Below are 21,576 nucleotides of genomic sequence, written 5' to 3'. Positions count from 1 at the left end.
CACACAACATAGATCTACATGGATCTAAGTATAGCCAGGAGCCTACATTAGCCTGTGGTTCATGTTTACTCCTAAGTATCTGTACAGTCTGTGACTCTTAGGTTTCCTTTACTGGCTTTGTGACTCCTACTAACCCTTTTGGAGAATGTGCATATAATGAGGTGTTATCACTTATAGGGACATGCACATATTTCATTGTCAGCAGGGGTCCAAAATGACTACGGTAAATGTCATGTCTTGGTATCATAGTCAGATGTCCTTCAGAATTGTGGAGCAAGGGCTTTGTCCTAGACATAACACTGATACAGGGATAAATCCTTCATAGGATACACTGATATGTAAATTTCTTCACACTGCTTGAGTAAGTTTTACTGCAACACAGCCAGACAATCCGTCGTATTTAGCAGAAAACCATAACTCTTGGATGAAAACTTTACGATAAATTAGATAAATGGCATTTCAGACTCAGTAGTAGAAGTAGCTTCAGTATTATAACTAACATCTTATCTCAAGTCATCGTCTGTTCATCAATCTGTCTGTGTTCGCTTCAGAGCTTTCAAAAGATCCAGCTACTTAGCCAGATGTTCTTGTCATCTTTTATCTTGTCATTCCATCACTTCAAATATTAATGAAGAGTCAAGATGGAGAGGCTCTCTGAATGACAGGACACTGACTTGCACAGATGGCTGTTTCTCTGTGCTCGGAAGTATGTGAGCTCGCTGTTCGTCTCCCTCCTTCTGACAGCCGGGCTGACAGGGCACTAACATGAGTGTCCATGTGTCTGCCTCTCTTCTGACATTGATATTTGAGCTCTCAAGGGGAACAGCTCCAGTTTGAGGCTCGCATGGTGCTTTCCTGCCAAGGTGTGTCTTTGTGTGTCACCATGTGACATAAACTGATGTAAGGTGTTGTCATGATGCTCTAAGTTTAAGCTTTCCAGTTGTACTTCCATGATATATTCAGATCTTTTGTTTAATTTAGTGTACAATGTGAATTTCAGTGAATGTGAACCTGTATGAAAGTCTTACACGGGTCTCTGATCTACATTAGCACTGATTTAGTGGCCAGTTTTGTTTGCCAGGCTGATGGCCAGTGTGAAAAGAGGTCTTTGTTTGGTTCTGGCATCTTTCAATTGAACACAGTCTGACTATGTGCAACAAGCTGGACTAATAGCTCCACATTAGTACAAAGAAATTAAAGACCGCTCCAGTAAAAAAATCAATTTTTTTTACCTCGTTAATGTCTCTGTATGGTGATTTTTATGACAGAAGACACGTAATGACTGTCTAAAAAACACTTCTGGGATTCCATAAAAACAAATCTAAGAAACCAGCCTCGTCAACTTTTCACACTGTTTTCTTCTTTAGAATCGGTTTCCGATTTAAACATGTATAATTGAATTATTCTACTATTCCAACTTGCCATTGTGTAGTGTAGAGTAGTTTTGCAGTGTTTAAGCAGAGTCCTAAGTGTGCTGGTGTCCTCGAGCTGCAACCAGTTTTGAAGAGAGAGGCATAGATCTCCACACACTAGAAGACATAACAGTGTAGACTTGTATTTCTGGCATTTTAGGTCAGAAATTGATTATTTTGAGAGGGAAAACATCTAAATGTTTAACTTTGATGCACTGCAATGAATTTTTAGAGGTTAAATCAACTCCTGGAGAAGGACTCCAGTGTACAGGGAAGCAGTTGCAATACTTAGATAAACCTCTTGCTTAATTCTTCACTTTATTTTGATTCCACTGATAAAGAAACCAACTAAGAAAGAGCTGACCCTCTCATTCCTGTGTATTTTCATTAATCTCTTGCCTTGCCTGCCAGGTATTAGCTCTGGGTTTTATTATTTCATAACCTTTCCATCTCTATTTGCACTCCTTTTTTAATGCAATCTATGCTGCTGATGACTTCTGACATTTATATCATAAGAGTTCTTTTTTTTGAGGACAGCACGCTCAACTCATTCTTAACATGCACAGAAAAGCAGCAGTTCTTACAGTCTGTCATTTGTGTGGAAGAGATAATGTGGGTTAATCTGTGCTTGAAGCACAGTTGGCCTTGAGCACCTTGACTTGGAGGCCACTAACAGAATTTCAGCAATATCCCAAGCCCTGCTAAACCTTTATACAAGCAAAGTGGAGCTAGGGAGAGAGCAAATGGAGGAGGGGGTCGAGAAGGCGAATCAGAGAATGCAGTTTGCCTCAAGCAACTTGTCGAAGCACGCATAATGAGCCAAATTTTGTTTTTGCTGGTTAGTCACACTAGGCTGTTCAGTTTCTGACTTTTGCTTGCTTTCCGCCTCTATTTGTGGACTTAATTTACACTCTTGCCTTTGGTTCTAGCTCTCTCTTTGCCTCTCTGCTTTCGCTCATGCACTTACAGCCTTCTTTGCCCTCCTCCACTCAGTGCTTTCATTGCCTGTATCCAAAGAGCTAGTGTCGTGGGCCCTCCTCAGACGAAAGCAAGTGCTCTCACTGTGGAGAATGTGATGTAGTACAGCCTAACCTTTGTTTGAATTGAAAGGCACTCGTTGCTTGTAACAAATTGTGGCCGCAGTAACACCAGGTTTCTGAGTAGATGCAACGTTTGGATTTTACATTTTGAAGCTACATCTATGCTAACTTTTTCTGTGATGATGACAGTTTCGCATTTACTAACAAATATTCCACTGTTTGTGTTTCAGGTACTCCAGTCAACATGTGCATTGTTCAGAGCAGAGCTTGTCTGGCCCAGGTCGGTCTGCCCAGGACAAAGACCCTGACAGCCACGAGCAGGAGCAGGACTCCATGCAAAACAAGGTGTGTTAAGGTTTTTTCATCGGTCTCATCAAGCGTAGTTTTTAATGAGCAACTTCAGTATACTTCTTTGATTAATTATGCAATCCTTGCCAACACCAACTTCAAATGGAAGCAAAATATTCACTGTGACATTGCTGGCCCAGCTGTGGTATGGTGAGCAGTATTATTAGACTCACTGCTCATGGTGAAATGTATGAGTTAGCAGAACGCAGTAGTGGTGGGAGTTAGGTCATGCACTTGAGTGACCTACTAACCCCTGGTGAAAACTAGTAGGGAGAGAACTGTAAGTGAATGGTCAGGAAGGGCCTGGATTATGGAGGCCAGGCTGGACGGTGGGAGGGCCGAGGGTATTATGTAAACGCTTCTAAGTCATACCTTTGACGGACTTATTTGGGACAAAAACAACACGAGTTTTTCTCTGACAGCTACAAACAGAATTGATGCATAGTTGTTATACTAATTTCTAGTTTCGCTTGGAGTCTGCTGGGAGGTGTCTTCTTAATACTTGCACAGCAGGCCTGCTTGTTCTGTACATATGCACTACTGCCCTGGTAAAGTTGTGACACAAATTTTGGGCTGCATATGGACATCTATAGAGGGGTGCTGCTCATGGACTCTCATAGATTTAGGTAGATGGCAAAATTTACGCCACTTGCACTAGCAGGACCAAGCTCACCAAAGGTTGGCAGTTTGATCCCTCAAAACACCATTCTTTCAATCTACTTTAAACTCAACCCTGCACTTCCTTGGGTCCCCAGCAATACGCCCATCAAGTTTGAAGTAGATATTATGTACAGTTGCCTTTGGTGATGTTGCCCATTAATTTGGGTGACAGTCTTAGGCAGACAGTGGTTTTCTTAAGGCCCCAAAAAGGCCCGTAAGCCGCCAATCAGTCATCCCAACACCTTCATATATGGCATTTCCTCCTTGGCGCTAACAGTAGACCCACTGAGTTTGAAGCGGATTGAATGTATGGTAGTTTAGATATAAGAAGAACACATAGATGGATACAGAGATTTCTTAATTCATTTGAGATAATTTAAAGCCTCAGAAAGAATGAAAAACAATGTTGAGTACAGGAAGATTGGAGCCACTTACAGGGAAATAGTCACTTAAAAAGCAGCCCAGTTATATGTTGCCAACTTCTCTGTTGAATGAGTGCTAGACGTTGTGGTGATATAGGTTGGGACCTGGTCTGTGGGGTTAGAGTTCAGGGTCTAAAAGCTTTCATAATTCTCAGCTTTCCAGTCTTTCCTGTAACCTTAGTGGCACAGTCTTGTTGCAGACTAATCCATTTTAAGTCTGTGGAGGTCATTCCATTCATTTTATGATGAACCATAAAATGGTCTTGTAAGAAGAGCTGGCCTGAAGTGGGTTGGCGATGGCTCAGAGCTGGGTTTGGAGTAAATATGTGATACCCTCAGTTCTTATGAATGGGTCCTCAAAGTTGTGTGTGTTTATGTGCAAACGAGCATTAGAATGAATGATAATTTGTGGAAGTGAGTGTGTTTTGGTATGCATTTGTGAGCAGAGAAGAAGGGGAATCATTGTTTGAGGTCCAGCATCAAACAGGCGTGCCAGGGCAGTTCAGCAGGCCTGGCAGTCTGTCATTGGCCTTATAACATGGTCTTTGTCTACTGACAAAGGTCTTTTTCACATCCTGAGATGCAAAGACCTCTCTATCTGGCATCTGTACATTGTAAATGGATCTTTAACCTAAACAGAAGTAATAATGCCTTGCAAAGAATTTGAATAGTTGTATTTTGTCATTTGATGATATTTCTAAAACTGTAATTGTTTTGTTGTTGCTTAAAGTTCCTCTTTAGCACTGTGATGATGTGATTTTTTTCCTCTCCCCCTAGGTGGTGGAAGAATGGACGACACATACATCATATGACATGGGATTAGAGACAGAGAGAGCAGCACTAGAAAAGCTAGCAAAACAGAACACTCACCATGAACAGGTATCAACAAACAACTGTCCGTTACTGATAGACTTCCAGACATGACTCAGAAATATTGTCAAATATAAATTGCATTATACAAAAGAACTAAAACATGTTGATGTGAGAAGGATCAGAACTGAAATGACAGTCGAACTAATAGAGAAAGTCTCAGAAGGTGCAGCATTTCGACTTGCTATTTTTTTTCTGGATACAACACTGCAGTTACAAAGGAAGGATTTCACTTATTTATCCTGATAAATCGTGAAATGAACACAAACTAGAATTGGGGAAAAAAGGAAACAAGGAACAATTAGCCAGGTGTAAATACAGTAATAATGCTGATAAAATGCGCAAACTGCTATCATTTCACTCAAGTAGAGAGGATGTAGAAAACATTTGAGCTGCATCAGAACATGACACACATATGAATATTTCTGTTTTCTGTCACCAGACTGTGAATCCACAGGAACCTGAGGTGGAAGAGAGAAAGTCAGACCCAGAGTCAGATACTGTACCTGTTGTTCCTGAGCCAGAACCTACCACAGACCCCCAGACTGACTTGGACCTGCAGACTCACACCAAGGACCATGACCAGGAAGCTCCAATGCCCTCGACTCTAGAAACAGCTCCAGCACAGGGCCAAGTGTCCACAGATGCCCCAAACCTAGCAGAGACCTCCAGTGATGCCCATGCTGCAAATCCCAGCCTGGACTCAAACCCAGCCACATCCCCAGATGAAGCTGAAAACTCACCTACCTCACAGAGTGCTGCTGCAACCCACACAGGGTAAGCTCAGTTTTACTTCATCATTCCAGAGACCTGGTCTCTGGCAGTAGAAGTTGGCTATAACCATAGAGAATTCACATTGGAGAACTGAAATTAAACTCTAAGAAAATCCACTGCATGCTCCTCTTATAATGGTTACAGCCAATTTCAGTACAATTTAGGTGTAGGATTGGTAATAAATGCTTCCAGTGCATATTTTCTTGGATATTTTTGTTGGTTAACTTTTGCTTCCCTCAGTTGTCTGTTTTATTTCGATTATTTTGTTTTCGAATTCAACAAAAGAATTACTGATCACAAACTGGAGAAAACAAAAATTCAAAGGACAGATGATTCCTGGATATTTCAGTCATCTTTCATGGAACTGATGGCTGCCATTGTCAACTTCTATGGGACAGATAATGCACATTTTTTTGGAATGGAACTACAAGAACACTGAAGAATCACCTGTATGGAGATGGAACTTGACCAAGATTAGCTCAGATATCCACTGGAATGAAACTTCAAAAAAGATGCATCCATCCCACGGCATATTTTGTATTCGGCACAAGAACATTTCAGCATTTCGGGACGAGTAAATCAACTGCCTCACCAGCGAGCAGCCTCTCCTTCCCTTTTGTCCATCTATTTCTTTCTGTCTCTCTACTCTCTCTTTCTCTTGCCTTCTTTCTCCTGCTCTGTGTCGTTTATCTCCTCTTCCTTGTTCCCATCCCCTCCTCTCTCCCTCCCCATCCTTCTGTCTCTGCCCTCCCCAGTGTAAGGAGGTGTGGTAAACCCCATGTCCTTTCTTTCCCCTCAGTGCAGAGTGGGTTGCCAGTGCAGGAGATGAACTCCCAGTAGACAGCTTTGTCTATGCTGAGCACTCTGATTCACAGTGCGGGGTCATTCCCCCCGAACTGGCAACCTGTGAAAACTCCCCTTTTGGCAGTCCTCTCTCCAGGTGAGTTTCAAACCACCAGAAGCCAATCAAAGCACAGAGTCAAGTAATCAAGGTACAAGCTACACCTCTCTGCTGTGCGCAACCGTCGACCGCTGGCCTTGCTCTCCACCTACTTCTGCTTTTTTATTGTTTATTTTCTTTTCCCTTGTTTTGCCTGCTCCAACCAAGGACTGATAAAACTCTCAAATAATTAATGTTCGCTTGTTTTTACATCATGTGTGCAACATTGCTATGCACTTATTTTTGTCTTTGCTCTTCTTTATCCTTATTCCTCCCCCCCTCCACTTCTTTCTCTTCCCTGTCCACCTCAATGGTCCCATGTTTGTGATCCAGTGTGGATGAGGCCGTCGTAGAGGACCAGCGGTCAGACCAGAGGCACAATTCTGGTCCTGAACCAGATGTTCAGTCCACCCCAGGCCTGGTGGACCAGGAACAGCAACAGCAACAGCAACAGCAACAGCGGTGGCAGGAGATGGAGGATGGCCTATCTAATTTGGCCCGGGAGGACAACACCTCCCAGCAGGTTGGCAGCTTGCGGTTCCCACACATCTATCATATGTATCGGGTCATTCTAAATTCAATATGGGAAATAATTTTTAAGTGACACCAATCTTTAAGCAAAAATAGAAGAAATGTAAATACAACTTTTGAAAGTTAATATTGAAGTCAAAATAAATGCAGGAGACTTTACAGGAGTCACTGCATCAGTAGATGCATTACAAAGCTGTTCATATCATGATGGAAAATTTGACTGTCAGACAGTTGGTGGAAAAACACTTTGAATGAGCCACATTCAACGTGCGTGGTTCAGGTGACATAATTAGCTGAAACATGATCCTGCAAAAAAAAAAAAAAAGACATTTAGGGCAGCTGCTGCAGACCAACACTTCAGTAGGAATAAAATATAATTGGTGGCCTGAAGATGCTGTGGATCAGCTGGACAATCCATCTGTCCACACAGATCACACCTCCTTCCACCTGCTGACTAGATTGCCATCATGGTTATAAATATTCAGTGTGCACATCTGTCCTGGTGAAGGACAGCCTTTGAAGGTTTCAAATTGCAAATGCTGAGTCTGCCTGCTTTCAGTTGCTTTTTCATGATTGAAAGATAATGAAAGACCAGTCTATCTGGGAGAAACTACTTATTTTCAGGGGCATTGTGTTCATAGTGTATTTCTACATTGTTTTGCCTCTTTGGAACTAAGATCTGATGACTAATCTGTATGTTGCTGGCATTGACTCTTGGTGGACTGTTTGGGTGTTTGCAAAAGAGGCTGTCTGAGTCTGTGGATTTTTAGGATCAGACTCTCTTGTAAGGTCCAAAAGGACGCTTATATAATCCATCAAGATATTATTCACAGCTCAATGCCTTTGAATGCTGTAGTGGCCAGGGGCTAGCTGACTGCCATGAGCTGCCAAGGGAAGTCTCTTAGTTGTTTTACCCCACACTAGGCTTGTGTGTTATTAGCAATAGCATGTAGTTCACATAGTGAGTCACTGTTACTCACTGATGATTCACTACAGCAATTTGTGAATCAATATCTTCTGTTCCCCTCCTTGTAAAAATGGAAGCATATTCGAAAGGTGATTGTAGTTCTGATGTTAAATTCTGGACCTGTGTTTGTTTCAGATTGTGGAGCCTAACATTGTCAACGATCCCTCAGTACCCCACGAAAAGGAGATCCCCACTTTCGACGAGTGGAAGAAGCAAGTCTTGGAGGTGGAGAAGGAGAAAAGTAAGTGCATACATTATTAAAGCACACATTTAGATACATGCGCATAACTGGAAGGGGAGACATCACATTAACAACAAAGTGCAATGTCCCATTAGATTTTGCTTCAAGCTCGGATGCTTCAAGGCTTTTGGCCTAACAGAGCTGGATAATGCAAAAATAGCTTGATGATGTTAATATTGCTTCATGACACAGGCACAGTTTGCAGCACGGCCTCTGTAGACAAAAGAGGCCTCATGTCAGCTTTAATCCACATCTCATCTTGTTTCTTCTTTGTTCTTCTTGCTACAACTTTTTGCACATCCTTTCTCTGTAACTTCCTTCCTTATGTTCTATTCCTGTCTGTCGCTCTCTTCATCTCTCTCCTTCTCTAGCTGTACACGCCATGTGCAGTGGTCAGCGGAGCGTGTGGTTTTTGTGTGTGTTGCGTAACCTCTCTACGTATTCCTCTCAGGCAATGCTCTGTTTTTTGTTTTTTTTTTCCATGGTGTCAAATGGGACTAATGTATCGCTCCCTCTGTGTAGGCCAGTCTCTCCATACCTCAACCACCGGCACCCCTCATCCAGTGAAAAAGGTCCAGAAAAACTTCAAGAATAACTACGCTTCTGTGGAGTGTGGTGCCAAGATACTCTCTGCCAACACTGAGGCCAAGGTTAAACACACATCACCGCTGTCCCCCTGTTGCCTGCACACAAATACACAAGTGTGCAGACATCATGCTGTCATATTGTATCAGCAGATGGATGAAACCTGCTGGAAAATCTTTTTGACATTTAAGCTGAGCATTTAATCTGAACCAAGGGCAGATGATTAGTCACACATTAAACAAAGTCAACTACATTTACCTGATAAATATTATATCCAGGTTTTTCCTGCGTAAAGGAATTTTTGCTGCCATCCCAAAAGGAGTTTTAGACGGCACGAAAGGAAGTTTAATTGTGAATCAAAGTTTCGTTAACTGGTCCTTTATTTGCTCCAGAATATTGCATATTTTAGCTGATCACACAGTTGGAAATAACAGGAAAATAGATATGTTTATGCAAAATATGACTTAATGAAAAACCCATTCAAAAAAACCTGTAGGTAAACAGAATAAATCAAAAATGTGATGCTGATGGTGTTGGTAGGTGCTCATTGAACATTCTCTATCTTTTTTCAGAGCACTTCAGCTATTCTCATGGAGAATATGGACCTATACATGCTAAATCCGTGCAGCAACAAAATCTGGTGGGTGCCAATATGAAATTTGTCAGTAACAGACCCTGATTAACCTCAATGCAACATTCATGTGAGTTAGCCTTTTAATAATACTTAGTTTTACTTCTCTGCAGGTTTGTTATAGAGCTCTGTGAGCCCATTCAAGTCAAGCAGCTGGACATTGCTAACTTTGAGCTCTTCTCATCAACACCTAAAGACTTTCTAGTCTCCATCAGTGACAGGTATACTCTGAAAAATGTCTCATAAGCAGACATATGCTACAACACTGAAATCAGCATGTTCCCACAGGCTATATAGAGGACACGCATACAAAGCTCTTCAGTCCAAATTTCCATAATATTGTTTTCAATTCATTGTCACCTGCAAATGATTAACAAGTAGTGACTGAGTATATGAGAACAAAGAGTTAATGCATCACTGAAGTAAAAGCTTTAAAAAGTGCTTTGCGTTGCCATATTTCACTCCTTATGTGATGATATAAATGTCACTACGTAAATTACTTTATGGTTGATGGTTGCTTTTTTGGTGGGATGAAGATTTCTAATGAAAAATGTTAATTGTTTCAGGGACTCTATAATAACATTTCACTTTAGTTGCAATAATATATTAAAAGGTTTGCCTTTATTGTTAGTTTCTTAGTATTTTTTTTACCATTGCACAAACAATTGTATCCAATATTGAAGGATCTCAGTAGTTAGTTTGAAACCAGTTAAATAAGATGTTTCAGTGTTTGCCTGGGGGGTCCACTCAAAGAAACACAGACAAATGTCAGGTGAACCGGTACAGCCAGTGAAAATGTTTACAACAGATTGCTGCAGTGCTGCATTTTCATTCTTGAGATCATCACTTGTTGGTGTACAGTCACATCCTGTAACAACACCATGTAATTTCATTCCATTCCTGTCCACAAGACCAGCACTACTTAAAATGGCCTTCTTCCTCCTGTAGCATCACCTCTAACTTTAGTGCAGTCAGAGCTGCTGCCGCTTTTGTTTAGAAGTTCAACCTTGAGATTTATTTCTACCATGATCCTGATCCATGACTCATTAATAAATTCCACCCTTTGGCCTGGAATGACAGACCTTCAGTTATAATGAAAACGGTGACATTTGCAAACACCCTGTGAGAACATGTTTGACGTAATTCATGGCCCTCAGCCACACACATCTTACTTTTTGCTTTGCTCTGTTTGCAGGTATCCCACAAACAAGTGGGTAAAGTTGGGTACTTTCCATGCCCGTGATGAGCGGATAGTCCAGAGTTTTCCACTGGATGAACAGCTTTACGCTAAATATGTCAAGGTACTCCTGTTATCCTTTCTTTTCTTGCTCATGTTATATCACAAGGGGATAAAGGATGAACAGTAACTTCATTCATTGTCAGCAGCATTGACACACGCAGCCTTTCATACATACTAGTTCAGGCTGTATTTAAGGCTCTGGGGACCCTCTTATGACTTCATGGTAATTAAGCCATGTCATCAGGGCTGACTGTAAACCCTCCTTTAAATGGATGAAGGATGGTGACTGTGAGGGTGTGACAGAGTTTCACTTGTAAGAACTGAAGACACATTGCTTTGGTTATATTTAAGATTTGGGTGTCACGATTGATTTGGCCAAATGTGTTGTAGTTACAGGATATTAAATCACACAGTGTGTGACGTTTAAGGATTACAGTTGTTTGCCTTTGGCCCAAGTCGCTTACAGCTGTTCCTGCTGCAGTTAATTTAAATTTCATATTCTTAAATGTTTGATTTTTATAACTGAATGCAGGATCAGTAGTGTAGAGGTATGAGCAAGAGACCTGAACAAACAAGTTGACTTAAAATAGTTTTCTGTGGCTTCAGTGGGGCTTTTATTTTACAGTCCAGTTTACCAAGGTTACAACCGTTCTTTGTATCTCTTAGAAATCTTTCCCATCACCCACTCTGACTGCAGAGTTTAGTCACTGCTGCCCGCATCTCTCCATCTACAATTTCATCTATGTTAGTCTGCTTTCAGCTGAAACTGCAGCAAGAATAAACAGTGCAAGTTCCTTATCAACGGGCATAATTTCTCTTTTGCGTACCTTTTTCAAGCGTGTGAGTTCCACCCTCACTGACTAAATCATGCGTTGGGCAGCTAATCTTTTTGATTTTCAGTTTTTGTCAAGCCGTTCATGAATTTTCACACAAAACCGGAACATTGATGTTCATAATACAAAACTTCTTTGTATTCATTGGAATATGTGTGGATGTGCTATTCTGAGCTGTCGCTCCTCTTCCATTTTAACACTCGGCTCTGCTCGCTAAATATTCCCTGTGCAGACTTATTAAACAGTTTCATGCTCAGATAATTATCCTGTTTATGTGATGAGTGTGGGTGTTGTGTGTGTGTGTGGGAGCTTCCTGTGATTCATGTGCTCTGTTCAGAAGCAATTGTGTTTTTATTATGTAATTTGATTTTTTTGTTGATGTTGAAGGTTTCATCTGTTTTAAATCTAGGCATCCTGAAACTGTTCATGTCTCATGTTTTGTGTCTTTTCTGAACTTCTGAGTCTGTTTGTCTGTTCCTCAGTCTTGCTTGTGCATCTTTCTAACTGCTTATTAGAAACATCTCTGTAGTGTTTTGCCTGTGGAATGTTACAGACCACGATTGAGTATATTTCAGCGATATGTTTGTCTTGTGTAAAAAAAAAAAAGAAGCTAAACTATACGCAGATTCTTGACTTGCTTGTAGCTTGAATCCGTCTTTACTGATTTCTTTTTCTTTGTTTTATTTCTCTCTCCTTCTGTCCCTCTCTTCTCTTCCTCTCGCATCAGATGTTCATCAAGTACATAAAGGTTAGCACTCTTCTCCTCTAACTGACAGAGGTTCTAATGAGCTGTGAAAACACACTCTTATAATGGTGGTGCACTGTAATGGGTGAACTTCAGCAGAGAGTCAACTTTTAATGCACGTGAAACTTGTAGAACGTGTACGCAAGCTATGCTGTGAAAGCTTGGCAATTCTAATGTATATTTGGTGGATTATGGGTTTATGACTTGGGCACATAATCTATACATTTGGGGGATTGACGTTGTTTCTGTCTGCGATACTTTCAGTTTAACAGTTGACCCGTTTTTTCCTCCAGGTTGAACTCCTCTCTCACTTTGGATCAGAACACTTCTGTCCCCTAAGTCTAATCAGGTAAGATCCCAGACAAAAATGTAAATTTTTGCCTTTCATGACATTACAGAAGTATAGGAGCAACTTAAGCTAATTTAGGATTCCAAAAACACCCCATAATTGGCCGCACACTTATACAAACATTTTCAACACTGCACTTCCTTTGGTCCTTCGCACTACACTCACCAAGTTTGAAGCAGATCGGATGTATGCTTCTGGAGATATGCAAAAAACTGACACGCACACATGCGTGCAAATACCTTTATTTATGTAGTGATTTTTTGCGAAGAGGGACAGCTACTGAACTTAAGTTCCTCTGCTTGCCTTGGAATGGTAGGAAGAAGCTTAAAACTATTGCTTCTTTTCTTCTTCTGTATTACATGTTGTGTATTACATGTTGCTGTGTTTCAGTCATGATTAACAAAATAGGTTTCAGAAAGTCACTTTACTGTAATTTTATGACAGTGAAAATATTCTTTTATCATCCAGAATAGGGACTCCAGTGTCTTAGTTTACAGAACACTGTAGCCAGGAGCGGTGCAACATCTTTAAAAGCCAGTTACTATTCGATTGCACAAGGAATGTCTGCTTTTTTTAGTTGGTCACTGTCATTGATTGTGTTACCACCAATATCCCAGCTGCAATGCTTATGCCTGTTTTAATTATATTCAGTATATGGCGTTAGCATGGAGAACAGAGGAATCTGGCTATTCATATGTATACATGATAACCACTAATATCCCTGTCACTGATCACTGTGTGCAGTTTGAGGAGGCGTCTGTTATGTTTACAAAACAAACCAGCCATTAAATTTGACTTTCGTATATCTGTCAGCATAAACTTAAATTAATCTGATTGTGGCTGTTAATTTAGCACTTTTAATTGTTGACATCACGCTAACTGGTGTCCGGCTATCACCACATAAGACAAGGGAGCGGTGGATGAAGATCCACTACTATGACTGGTTGGATAGTGTCAATATGGGATTCTGAAATAGGGATATAATGTTTAAAAACATGTAGATGGGATATTTTAAAAACCCGATCAAAACCAGGACGCTTAAGTCATTGTTAACGCAGTCATTCTGCACGTTTCACAGTGGTTGTTCGCAGTGTTTGCATTCTGAAAATCCCAAAAATTGTAATAAAACTGATGTGTCTGGATCTATACTGTGTGAATCCATAACCAGTCATCCAATTAATGCACTGAACAAGAAAGTTGAATTTCATTTATTGATTTTTTTGCCTTGTATTGTTCCATCCGTGTGTAGTGGAGCACACGACACAAGGGTTCTTCCTGCTTTTTGAGTCATAGAGCTCTATTTATACTCCGACACGTTTGTCCTCTGGGTCATGAGGGGCGTTTTCTGCTGTTGAGGGTTAAAGGGGCTGTAAAACCCTGCAGTTGTGTTTTACAATGAGGTCAGCACAAATCTGCTACAGATTGTCCACCTCAAATACTGCAACTGAACCATGAAATTCTATATGTTTGAGTCTGTTTATCTTGGATAGAATTTTTACAATTAGACACATCCCTTAGATTATGCAGTGCGTATAATTTAGTTGACTTTTTAGTGCATGATTTGAGCAGCATGTTTCATAAAACTGCATTACTTCAACAAAAGACTGCACTGCCTCTGCTGTGTGGTAATCTCAACCTATAACCTTTTCTGTAGGTCTGTTTGCTTGTATAACGCAGTATTTGTGTGTGTTTTGTGTAGGGTGTTTGGTACCAGCATGGTGGAGGAGTATGACGAGATAGCAGATTCCCAGTACCCCTCAGAGAGACTGGAGTACTTGGATGAAGACTATGGCAAGAATACTGATGGGCTGCTTGTCTTTTTTTTTTTTTAAACTGTCATTTTTTATTTAGCTAAGAACAGAGTGCATCTGTTAATAGGAGTATAATTGAACTGGCTCACCCGCAAAACAATACATGGGTTTCAAATCGTTGCAACAGAAAGGATCCAGAGGAACAAGTCAATTTACATTCTTGCTCTCTGAATTAGTTGCCAAATGCCTTGGGTCAGAGTCAACTATTAACATCCACTGACTTTTTGCTGTGGAGTTTCCTTAATCTGAGTCTTATGTTTGTTTTTCAGTTGAATGGGATTTAATTGAAATGTGAGAATTTTTAGGTGGGTGCATGCATTTAGTCAGCTATAACCTGTTCTGTGTTTCTCTTTAGACTATCCTCCTGGCTACCAACCGTCAGAGGACAAGGCCTCTAAAAACCTGCTGGGTTCAGCAACCAGTATGTACATCCACACACATGCTTATACAGCTACTGTTTTTCAAAGACCAAATGACAGCAAATATGCCACAACAATGCAGTTGATATTAGCAGAGTTAAGCTTGATTTGCGTGGCTGCTTTCAGGATGACTGCAGAAGGAATACTGTAGCTTTATGATAGTCTTTGATTGAAATAATCCTGTCACCTCTGCTACAAGTGACACAAATGTGGAAAGAGTCACACAGTACAAGTATCTCAGAATTCGGTTAGATAACAAGCTGACAATTAAATTTCATGTGACCAAACTTGTGACAAGGTCGAAGAATTGGTTTCTTTTACAGAATTAGATCATTTTTTCCAGTGCATTGTAGAAAGATGTTTTTTAAGGGAACTTTTGTGTCAGTATTGGATTATAGTGGTACATTATACATTCATGCCTCAGCTGAGACTTTAAAGCCCTTGAATACTGTTTAACACACTACATTGGGATATCTTACCGATGACAATTCTAACGCTCCTAATTTTGAGCTACATGCTTGGGTTGGATGACCTCTACTGTTTGTAAGGCAATCACTGTTTTTTACCCCCTTACATTACTTTGCTGGTGTCTTTTAATGCAGGCCTTTACCTTTACCAAACACACTCAGTTGAAGTCGCAGGTGCTGGTTGTTTTTACTAAGCTTAGAAAATCCAGTTTTGCACACAGTGCGCCTACTGCCTGGAATGACATGCAAAACAGTCACAAGTTGACTCATTTTTATCCTTAGTGCAACTTGGGTTTTTAACTGTTTGAACTCCAAGCACTTTCTTTTTTGCCCATATAACATTTTTACTCACTGTAGGCTCATTTTCATCGCAATATGAAGACCTGTACCTCTATGGAAATGGCTTAACTGTGGCTAGAAGTAGACAAGAATGTCTTCTGTGCAGCATAAAGTTATATAGCCGTAAATCATAAATAATAGACAAAAACTAGGGTTCAATTTCTTTTATAATTTGTTTTATAAAATTGAAAAAAATTAGAATCGATATGTACAATATTTTTCCAAGTGACTACTCATGCTAGAAAAGCAATTTAACTTGGACTGTTTACATTTTTACAACACTACAGCACTTCACCTCATTTACCAAGATGAAAGATACTTCACCCCACTGAATATATTTTCCAACAGCTTCCTCCACTGTAGCCGATTGCACCACGTATTTATTTTACTGATTGCTTTAGTTTTTCCCCTCCCAGTCCCTCCTGTCATCGTCTTTCTGCTCTGTGTAAACACTACCTGCAGTTCACCTGAAAACTCACCTTTGTTCACAGCAAACATGGCCTCATGGTTTAACTTAGGAGCTCAGAATTTTTTGTTCCTTATAGGATCTGTTGGAGGCCACTTGTTTTTGGTGAATTTTTGAATGAGATATAGAATGAAGTAATTTTTAAAAATATCCCAATTTTACAATTTTAAACGTATTTGCTGATGAGAGTAGATTATTTCTATTTCTTCTTACAAATTCTTGCTATGATAAACTGCTTCACTGTACATCCCTGGGTGACTTCCGATCAAAGTGTGATCTTAAAAACTGGCAAAACAATATGTAAAAGTAGGTGAATTAGCCTCTGTTGTGTGTACATATTTGTTTTTCATGCCTTTTCTGTCTAAATAAAGCGAGCACAGACTTTGAAGTAGATGAGGCTCTATACAGTTGTTGGCACAGCAGCCCAAGCACACACCAGTAATTTCCTTGGCTAAGTTAGACATGGACTCATTTTAGTAGGGCACAGTTGAACGTGTCCTCAATATCGGTATTACATATACATATAGGCTGAGATTTTTAGCTTTTGGAAAATGTACTGCTCAGCTTTTTGTTTTTTCTCAAACCACACGCATACACAAATACGCTGGTGCCCCACTGTCTCCTGAATTAGCAAAGGGAGGACTGGTGCACCCCCCTCCAAGCATACTGTGCACTTAAATCTTCAGGCGTCTTACCAGCAGCACAGGGTGGCCATTTTTGTCTTTTGGTTAGGCTGAGTCAACCCACAGGATGGGAAAGCCTGAAGGAAAAGTAAAGTAGGGGAAATGATCTTGAAGAAGAACAGCGTCATCATAGTAATGGATGGGATTGTAACGGAGAAATGCAAAAACCAAGCTCACCGTTTCTTTGATGTGTGTTTGGCCTCAAGCTGCTGCCTGTCAGAAACCTCATGTCTTGCCAATTCATTTCGTTGCGTGTGTGCTCCTTTCTTTCAGATGCCATCCTAAACATGGTAAACAACATTGCTGCTAATGTGCTCGGCGGAAAACCAGGGCTGGAGGGTGGAGCAGAATCAGGAGGTAATCATCTCTCAAACAAAACCCTTTCTTTTAGATGCCCACTTTTCAGAGTCTCCCCTGAATCCTGTCTTAACATTCTGAACACGGCACATTTCTTGCTGCATTGCCATGCTTTACACACACATTTTCAGCTGTCTTGCTTTTGTGAGTGCCTGAGGCTGTTACCTGTTTTGGTTTATGCAATTAATTGATCTGCCATGTGTTGAGTAAATCACTATAGATACCAAATATACAAAAAACAAAAGCCTGACATAAGTGTTGCTGCTGTGGTCTCCAGAGTTTTAACACCATTCCTGATGGATTTGCACAGTAATGAATAAAAGACTTTGTCGTTACTCAGGCTTTAGTTTAATTGGTGCAGGCATTAGTTGAACATTTTTTTTGCAGATGAGGTATGTCTTAAAAGAAGTGCGCCTTCACATACCTTAGCCACCTAACTGTGATTTCCTTTCCCTTTTTTGTACTTTGAAAGTGACATATATGCATTACTGAACTACAGATTGCAGAATAAACCGATATATGCTGTTAACGAAACCTTTCCCAATAACTTTTTACCTACTGATAATACCTGCTGTGGGTGAGGTGAACTTGTAAAAATACCACAGTACTTCCATGACAACAGTTTTCATAAACACAGTAGCACCCCATTTACAGTCAAAGTTATATGACATTATTGACTCGGCTCCTTTACGCATTCTCTTTTGTTAGACAGTTAAGACCCTGACGTGCATTCACTTGAGTTCCCTTTGAACAACCGCTCCCTGTCCTAAGGCAGCATGATGCATAACTGGTTTATCAATATTAATAAATCAGTTGTTTCAGAATCGACAAGATCAAAAACTGAGATCATTAATCATGATTTGCGTATCAAGTTTTGATGTCCGCTACGAGCTTGTCCTTGGGTGCACTTGCAATTGTGTCACCAATACCTCAATAATAGTTGGCATAAAGTAGGTGTTCAGTAATCAGTCTTTTATACCGTTTGTTTTTGTGAATGGGAATCATAGTTACAAATGTGAGTGAAGCAATCTGAGATGGAGTTTATTAATCTGAAGAAAATGCAATAAAAAGAGATGAAAACATATTTTGCAAATAAACAACAATGATCCCAGAGATGTTTCATCTTCCTCCGCAGACTCATTATTCTGGCATGACATTAAAATGTACTTATCCACACTTTCTGTCTTTATTAATAATTTACAATCAATTCCACCGTCATATGGAAGACTGAGAAGCTGTGGCTCTTTGCCTGCGCTCTCCTTACATATACTTACATCCACTCTTTGGCTTCCTTTTCTCTCCCTTTCTCCGCCTCAAACCACCGGCCTGTCTGTCTGCCCACATGTTGTTTAGATTAACTGCTTTGAAAACTGGGTCATTTCATTTGCTTCTCTAAAGTGCAAGCATGTGTATAGCCTGAATGTTCTGGTGTATATGTGGTGAGAGAGCCAGATGTTTATTTAGTTCTTGCCAGGAGACCTCCTGGAGCATTTCAGCAGAACTTTGTCTATCTGTGTTTTACTTCCTGGCAGAAAACTCGGCTAAATTCGGACTGAGAGGGGGCCTGTGACGCCAAGCCTTTCGTAGTTTTGTTTACCACACAGAGAGCTGTATCAAAAATGACTGTCTTTACTCAGCTTTTCTCCAGTGGGAATCACTTAAAGGGAATAACATTTGATTTGACTTAGTTTTAAAGTTACTTTTTAGATTTCTCTTTAAGCGAGTAACTAAGATTCATTTGGGAGTGTAAGATTTGTAAAAACTGCATGTCTTTAAAAAAAAGTAAATGTATCTTTATTTAAATGGAAGTCTTGTATTTAAAGGAGCAGCTGTTACTGCTAGCTCTCTGCAGTTACTGTAGCTTCTAATTCCCATTTACACCCGCAGACAGCGAACCACTGTAGGAGAGAGATCAGTTCTAACTGGACCAGACTGGTTCACGGTATTCCTCCTTTTCCCAAACATGGGCGTTCCAGCCACACAGTGTACTGTGTATCTTCACTGTGCCTCCTACAGCAGCACAGTACTGGCGAGGGGAAACATGCCGCTGCCAAGTTGAAGCCAATTCAGTTTCTTCATCTCCATGCAGTGATGATCCAGATTTTAAGAGTGGACAGCGACTCTATTCATGCTACTATAGCTGTGCAGACAGTCATATTTTCCCATTTATCAAAAGCAGAAAAAACACACATGGCTCCTATGGAGTTTTCTGAAAGTCTTGCTGTGACTTGGCACATTTTCCAGAGTGTAGCAGCTGGCTGTAGTTTGGGCTGTAACTCCCTGTCAATGTAATTATTCCTGGGGTGTTTTGAGCACAGTGGGTGGACATACCTGGAGAATGTAGAACTTCCCAGTCTGTGTTGATAAAAGTATGTACAAATCTAAACAACTCCAAAGTGCAGCAACGACTGCTTCATCTAAAACTATAGTATTAGTGACTTTTAAATGTGTAGATAATGACAAATCTTGTTGCACAGCTTCTCCTCAAAACAAGCATTTGGTTTGAGCACAGTTTGTTGTCCTGGTACATATGCAGCCACATATATTCGGTTGCACATGGAAATTCGCAGAGGAGTCAGTGCAGACCTTTACGGAATTCATCAGGTGACAGCGTTACATTATGCGTACCCTCGCAGACAATTTATGTTGCACTGTGTAATCTTAAACAGTGGCTATGTTTTACCAGTGTCCTGTTTGATTATTTTTTTCTCATTTGTACAAATTCCAGGTAACACAACAACAGAGGGGACTGAAAAGAAGGGGAGCACAGATGTTGCAGCTAAACCAACTGAACCGACTCACGACTCTACAGTGTAAGAACTATAAAAGACAAATAAACCCCTTTCAGTGTAAATTGTGCAAATGATTTTAAGTTGAGAGATAAATATGTTTGCTGTTTTGTCTCATCCACTTTTCCTCTAATGAGACACTAAGTGTAAACCATGTTTTTCCCTCAGACTGGAGCCTGCAAAGCCAGAACAAGCTGTGACTGAGGAGGACACACATGTCTCCGGTGATTCTTCCACGTCTTCCCCCTCATCATCTGAATCTGAGGATGGCAGACAGATTGTCACTCTGGTCGAGGAGGAGGAGGACGAAGAGCCCAGACAGTCGACTGTCACTCTGATGGAGGAAGAGGGAGAGGAGGAAGAAGAGAAGAGAGATGAGGAGACGAGGAAGGAGGCAGACAGGAACCAGTGGGAGAGCCAGACATACTGTCCTTTCTCCACCTTCTCCTCCCTGTCTCTGTCCTGCATGGCCACCCTGCCTGAGCTGCTCCATCGCTGGTGCTCCGCCAGGCTGGCCAAGGAGAGACTACGCAGCCTTAAGAGGAGGCATCTTAGCTCTCAAACACAGACTCACCCTGTTGTGAACACCCCTATCCTAACACACACACCTCCACAGATCCCTGTTCCCTCCCCAACACCTTTACAAGAAGCTCTTCCTCTCACAGAAAAAGCTCCAGAACCTGAGGTGCCTGCTAAGGGCCAAAATGAGGGGAAACCTCTAGGTGAGGTACACGCCACTGATACAAATCTTAACATTCACACACCTGATGCACACACTCCAGAGCTCAACATCCTCCTTGAGCCTAGCAGAACCTCCACCATCCCTCCTCACAGTTTGTCAGACATCCAAAGCTCCCTGACACGACCTACCCAGACCCACGAGGAGATGCTGTTACCTCCATTTAAAGATGGAGCCCTGGACCCTCTCCCGACTCCTCCCCTCCAAGCCGGTTCTATCCCAGAAACGCAGCAGGCCAGCAGTGCCACCCCGACTCTTTCTATCAGCACTCCCCCACAGCCTCTGTTGTCTGAGACGGCCTCTCCTGGTGTTGTGGTTCCCTCTGTTAAAGAGCAGCCTGTTCAGCCTCTTCCCACTGCAACAAGGCCTGAAGACCTCATCCTCCCTCCCACTGAACTGCCAACAGCTGTCCCACCGACTGATACTCAGACAGACACAGTTAAGTCGGGCACAGACAGCGGGGACTCTCAGAGACAAAGTGTTCAGGCTTCTCAGATCCATGGGGAGCAGGGGGACTCTCTCTCTCAGACAGTAGAGCCCCATCGGGTGGATGACACAGTGGAAGAGTTCCTGTTAAGCACTAATGGGAACAGCAACATCCACCGGACAGCCACAGACTTCTATGCAGAGCTGCAGAACGGTGGAGATTATAATGGTGGAGCAGTGAACGGGAACAGCGTCTTATTGAATGGAGGAGCTGTTCACGGATCCAGCCAGAAGGAGAGTGTGTTCATGAGGCTGAACAACAGGATCAAAGCTCTGGAGATGAACATGAGTCTGTCCAGCAGATACCTGGAGGAGCTCAGCCAGAGGTAAAAGCATTGCACCTCCTTAAACATGCCGCTTAGTGAAGTCATGAGGGAAATCTTATGGTTTCAAACCTTTTTAAACGTGGGAGAGATTCTCATCTATTGTGAT

At 41.3% G+C, this 21,576-nt stretch overlaps 1 protein-coding gene across 4 annotated transcripts in view; it reads left to right on the top strand.

Annotated features, from left to right (window-relative positions):
* The window catches only part of suco (SUN domain containing ossification factor), a 46,221-nt gene that overhangs the window by 17,386 nt on the left and 7,259 nt on the right, over positions 1 to 21,576 (top strand). For 2 of the 4 annotated variants that reach the window (XM_022192678.2, XM_051946988.1), the window contains exons 2-18: positions 2,683 to 2,797; positions 4,660 to 4,761; positions 5,195 to 5,529; positions 6,326 to 6,466; positions 6,800 to 6,989; positions 8,100 to 8,205; positions 8,728 to 8,855; positions 9,363 to 9,430; positions 9,535 to 9,642; positions 10,617 to 10,722; positions 12,222 to 12,242; positions 12,533 to 12,588; positions 14,288 to 14,379; positions 14,755 to 14,820; positions 17,047 to 17,130; positions 19,859 to 19,943; positions 20,088 to 21,470. In XM_022192678.2, the coding sequence (XP_022048370.2) occupies positions 2,683 to 2,797; positions 4,660 to 4,761; positions 5,195 to 5,529; positions 6,326 to 6,466; positions 6,800 to 6,989; positions 8,100 to 8,205; positions 8,728 to 8,855; positions 9,363 to 9,430; positions 9,535 to 9,642; positions 10,617 to 10,722; positions 12,222 to 12,242; positions 12,533 to 12,588; positions 14,288 to 14,379; positions 14,755 to 14,820; positions 17,047 to 17,130; positions 19,859 to 19,943; positions 20,088 to 21,470 (3,186 nt within the window). The remainder of the gene's footprint in view (positions 1 to 2,682; positions 2,798 to 4,659; positions 4,762 to 5,194; positions 5,530 to 6,325; positions 6,467 to 6,799; positions 6,990 to 8,099; positions 8,206 to 8,727; positions 8,856 to 9,362; positions 9,431 to 9,534; positions 9,643 to 10,616; positions 10,723 to 12,221; positions 12,243 to 12,532; positions 12,589 to 14,287; positions 14,380 to 14,754; positions 14,821 to 17,046; positions 17,131 to 19,858; positions 19,944 to 20,087; positions 21,471 to 21,576) is intronic. The other 2 variants (XM_051946987.1, XM_051946986.1) reach the window with 2 other exon arrangements.

The sequence above is a fragment of the Acanthochromis polyacanthus genome, chromosome 4 (genome assembly GCF_021347895.1).
Source record: "Acanthochromis polyacanthus isolate Apoly-LR-REF ecotype Palm Island chromosome 4, KAUST_Apoly_ChrSc, whole genome shotgun sequence".
Taxonomy (NCBI): domain Eukaryota; kingdom Metazoa; phylum Chordata; class Actinopteri; family Pomacentridae; genus Acanthochromis; species Acanthochromis polyacanthus.
This window is presented reverse-complemented; position numbering and strand designations above follow the sequence as displayed.